Consider the following 5080-nt stretch of genomic DNA (forward strand, 5'->3'; position numbering starts at 1 on the left):
AGAGTTCAGACCACATTACCTAAAAGGATTAAAATGATATTTTCCTGGAGAATGGTTTCTTCAAGTATTCAAGCAGTTAAGTAACCAAAACAAAACAAAATACAATATTGGAACCATTTCCAGAGGAGTCTTCAGGTAACTTGCCTAAACACTCCAGGTCTTACTATTTGGTAAGCTGCAAGAACTGAGCTTGAAATGAAAAGTGCCCACCCAGGTGGAGGAGCCCCCACCCCTACTTCCTTAAGAAAAAACAAAGCTGAGTTTTCATAAACTTGATGTAGAAAGGCCACATCACTAACAAGCATCTAGATGACCAACCTTGGTTCAGGCCCCAACATTCTGGGAGAGCTCCTCTCAATTTCCAGCACTGGTTCTAATACTGCCCAAGAAGCTGTAGATAGCGCTTTTAACACACCCCTTGAGAACACAGGTGCTAATTAATGCACATTCTGCTTGTACAACAAAAGCACAACCGAGCCTTATATAGGAAAAGCAAAAACAAACCAGGAACTCAAAACATTTCCATTACTGAAAAAATTGGTAGCTGTAGACAAAGAGGTAAAAAAAGGCAAAGGGTCACATGAATACAAGTTTTTACAATCTGTTTAAAATTCTCCTAGAAGTTACATTTGAAATTCTGCAAAGGATTTATTTACAATAAAATGAAACTTTTGGGGAATGAAGTCCATTGTGCCTTATCTGGTGTTAACTTAATAGTTCTGCAAAGTGCAATACAATTGCTTTAGTAAATTAGTGCAACATGAAATCTGTTGGAAGATCAAGCATGTAGCCACGTCAGAGCAAATCCAGGACTCCAGGCAAGGGAGGCCAACTTGTCATCCCTTTAAAAGGCGTTTATCTCTTTCTGGATGCACATGGCCTGAGCCAACCTCACCCCAATAGTCAGATCTGCCCCTTCCTACTGTATGCCTCGGGCATTTCCTCGCAGTCTGAGAGGCAAACTTTGAAGGAGACTCCACCTCCAGCAGCATCTCCCCCACTGCTGTCCCCAAGATCCTCGGGCAGGACAACTGCACTGATCCATCATTCAGTCCAAGGCACACTTACCAAGTCGAGACTGAAACCCAGAGAGAGTTTTTCACTCCTGTGTCTAAGAGAGAAAAAGGAAAGGGTGGGGGAGTGGGGGGTGGGTTCTTCTCCACCCGGTACACCATCCCTACAAATACAGCAGTAGTTCAGGGGCCACTGTTCTCTGCATCAATGGTATTCTCTTTGGTAGTCACCGATCCTCCCCAGGGGAGGGCCCCAGCCCCCACCCCCCTAATCTCACTGCTGCTCAGTCCATGGGAGAGGCTATGGCTCATAGACAGTCACCACACCATAGCAGAGTGCAGACAGCCTTCTTTCAATACTAGATTTATATTTGTGTACGTTTTCAATGTCCGCAGGGTCCTGCAGGATTTTTGTTAAGCCTTCCAAAAGAAGAGCTGCTTTGTGGTAATAATACACAATACCCTCCATCTGCTGAAACATCTCATCAAGGGCTGCTGACTGAACCATTTCTATGGCACAATTGTAGATGAGCTTCTCTGCAGTCACACTATGGATTTCATCAATGAATCTTTGCTTGTCAGAGAAGAAGTGATTCAGCTTTTCTCTAAGTTTCTTGCACATGGTGATACAGAATTTATACCTCTCATTCAGATTTTTGACAACTTGTATAACAGCCGTAGACGGGTTCAGTTTCCCTGATTTGATCTGGGCTTTGGCAAGATGCAAAGATGACGCAAGCAGCTGGGCTGCTTTCATGTACAATACCAGTTGTTCTACTTGTCCCCACTCTTTGCTCAGCTGGCTTATCTGATCCACCACCACGCTCTCCTGGATCTGATACGTGCACAGCTCGGGGCTCCCTCCCCTGATGGCTGTCAGACCCAGCACGCACTCAGTGAACATCAGCATCGTATTCAGATGGCGCAATGTATCTGTGTGCTCCCTCTCCATGACAGTTTCTTCTGGAAGTTCTGGAACTTCATAAGTGATAAAGCCCTCCAAGCTGGGAGGTGACATCCCATAGGGTGCATACTTCAGGCTTGGTGCTCCCAGCAGAGAAGAACCCATATAAATGCCTGGAGGGAAACCCAAATAGACACGGCCACTGGTGGAGCAGAGAGACCCTCCAGAACTGTTTGATCCAACTGAAGTCGTCCTCATACGAAGAACCATTTGGGTGCAAGTACGAGGCGTAGCACTATTAGGAGGAGATCCTACCTTAAACATCACAGCCCTAGAACTAGCTCTGGTGGCCCCAAGAGGTCCCAGAACAACGCCACAGGCTCCTGCAGGAGCTGTATCCATTGGTCGTTCTGTGTTGAGACTGTTTGTACTGCCCTGATAGAACTGCCCACCCAAGGGCGTCTTTATCTGTTGATCTGACAACTTCCCAGTACTTACAGATCTGCCAAATGTGGCCTTGCTATGCTGCTCAGCCACCTGCCTTTCACGTCCATGGGCTGAGAGAAAATGTGAGAACTCTCGTGGGTCACTCACATCTTTAGCTGGCACATCTGTTGGTCCCTGACGCGTAACCAAGGCTAGCAAATTGGAACATGCTTGGGTTTCAGGGATCTTGGAAGGAGCTGTGGCCTTAGTGGGAGAGCCAATGATTGTTGGTAAAGGAGTTTTAAATAGCCAGTCAGAGCTCCTAGGAGAAAATCCCATGTGCTTGGTTGGGGAGGTCCCAAGGCTGACTGGCCTACTTGGCTGTGGTGAGTAGGTATAGCCAAATCCTGCATGGGATGGGCACACAGGGTCAGAATGCTGCTTTTGAAGCTTCTGTTTGTTCTGGTAGACATCAGTGAGTGTAGGGGCACTCTGAAGTCTAGCACCCAACAAAAGAGACAGCGGTGACCACGACTGTGGTACTGGAGAACATGAAGAATTTCTACTCCTCAAGTCATGACCCTGCAGCTGTCCACAACAGCAATGGCCAAGCTGTTCGGGGACAGAGCTAGCTAATGGAGAAGGAGAGTATGGTCTGGAGGACCCTGTGGACAGCCTACGCCCAGCAGTCTGTACTGTGTCTGCAGGTACTGGAGAGTAGGAGCCCATCTTCAGAAAGCCCAAAGGGCTGGTATTAGACCTTCGTACCACTACAGATCTTGGAGAACCATGGGGGTTTGTCCCAGGGATGGCTGAGGAGAGATTCTGCTCAATCCGCTGATAATTCCTTAACTGAGTAGGCACTGGAATAGGTGCTGTCTCTCTGTGAGGTGACGGGGAGGGCTGACATGGTCCTCTTCCACACACCAAGAACTCGCTTGAAGCCCGTCTGCCAGCAGTTCCCACTGGCATATCATATGAGTGATCTGATGAAATGTTATGTGGAACCAAAACAAAGTCATCGGTGTCACAAGAAGAGTTCTTACTATTAGTACTGGCACAATCTTTAGAGACCTGGAGATAGTTAGGAAGACCCAAGGGTGGGGAAGATAAATTGTCTTCCTGAATGTGCTGCATATCTGGAAGGGATGGCGGAGAAGCAAAGTGACAAGATGGAGAGCTACCACAAGAACTGCCAGAAACTGAACCAGCATAGATGGGCACTGGCACCGAGCAGGATTTTTCAACGGGAACTTGTTCAAGAAAAGGATGACTAAAAAATGCTTCAAAGTCCATTCTGTCCTTCTGATTTCTCTGAAGCAAACCCAAGAGAAGATTAGCCAAATATGGTGATGTTTCTCTGGGGATACTAGGAATCAAACTCGTGTTCTTTTCATAAAACATCCTCAAGACTTGTGGACTATTGGCCTGAAAAGGGGGCTTTCCAACTAGGCATTGATAGATCACAGTTCCTATGCTCCACAGGTCAGCCTTGGCATCATAGTGTTGAGACATAATAACTTCAGGAGCCACATACACAGCAGATCCACACAGTGCAGCGGCCATCATGTTACCATGCAGATAATGAGCAAAACCAAAGTCCGCTATTTTGATACGAATGCCACTGACACTTGATTTTCTGCGACTGGCATAAGACAATAAGACGTTCTGGGGCTTGAGATCCCTGTGAATGATTCCTTTACTATGTAGAATTCGCATGGCAGCTGCAATCTGATGCAGAAACACTCTGATGGTATCTTCACCGAGAGTTCCTTTAGCTTGTACGTAATCTGCCAAGTCTCCACCATTGCAATACTCCATCACCAGAAAAACAGTCGGGCAATTCCTGAACATCATACAGAGCCACAATATTTTCATGCTGAAGTTCCTTTAAGATCTTAATTTCCTTTCCAAGAAGTATTTGTGATTTTGACAAATTTTTTTTATGAATTCTTTTTATAGCTACTTCCCAACCAGTTTTCTTGTGATGCCCGCCTTTGAAGACCACGGCGAAGGGTCCGTGCCCAATGAGGTCCTTCTTACTGTACTCGAAGTCCCCCACGGCCTCCGTGCTGGGCGTGCGGCATGAAGGGTGGCGTGGGGTGGGCGGCGGGCGGGAGGCCGCCAGGCCCGGCAGCGGGGTCTCCCCGGGCCCAGGAGTGGTGGCTGCGGGGTCAGCCCCCGGCCGGGCGGCAGAGGCCTTCATGCCGGGGGTGGGCGGCCTACCTCAGCGCCGGCGAGACTGGGCGTGGGCGGCGGCCTACGCAGCGGGACAGCCAGCGAACGGAGCTCAGCCAGGCCTCAGGAACCGCCCGCCGACGCTGCTCCTCCGCATGGTCCGGGCCCCGGCTGGGGGAGCTCCAGCCACGCCGCTCGCGTCCCGTCCCCTCCCGGCAAGGCCTCGCCTGCCTCCCTGCCCTTCGTCGGGTGCCTCACAGGCCCTTCGGCGGCCGCTGTCACAGGGAGTACCCACGGAAGCGCCCCCGGGGCAGAGCGCCGGCCGCCCTCTAGTCATTCCCCGCACAGGCCCCTCGGTCCTCGGCTCGGCTACCTGGTCTTCCTTTCCGCCCGAAGGGAGTGGGGACGACTCCTCAGCTCCGGTCACCACGCTGTGGCAGCAGCCCCTGCGCCCTACTCGGAGAGCCACGTGCTCCGTCGGCCACTGCGCAGACTGGCTCAGCTCTAAGATTCTTTAGAGTCCTAGCCCCTCCTTAGGGGAAATGGAGGACAAGGAAGC

The 5080-nt window shown here is 49.9% G+C and overlaps 1 protein-coding gene across 1 annotated transcript; it reads right to left on the reverse strand.

Moving 5' to 3' along the window:
- Nucleotides 1-1293: 1293 nt before the first annotated feature.
- On the reverse strand, nucleotides 1294-4549 carry LOC118833034 (serine/threonine-protein kinase ULK2-like). Its single transcript, XM_036740426.1, is given in 2 exon segments — nucleotides 1294-4180; nucleotides 4182-4549. Coding segments are annotated over 2 exon segments (3234 nt in total). The 3' UTR covers nucleotides 1294-1314.
- Between the last annotated feature and the right edge of the window lie 531 nt (nucleotides 4550-5080).

Source organism: Trichosurus vulpecula, assembly GCF_011100635.1.
Source record: "Trichosurus vulpecula isolate mTriVul1 chromosome X unlocalized genomic scaffold, mTriVul1.pri SUPER_X_unloc_1, whole genome shotgun sequence".
Taxonomy (NCBI): Eukaryota; Metazoa; Chordata; class Mammalia; order Diprotodontia; family Phalangeridae; genus Trichosurus; species Trichosurus vulpecula.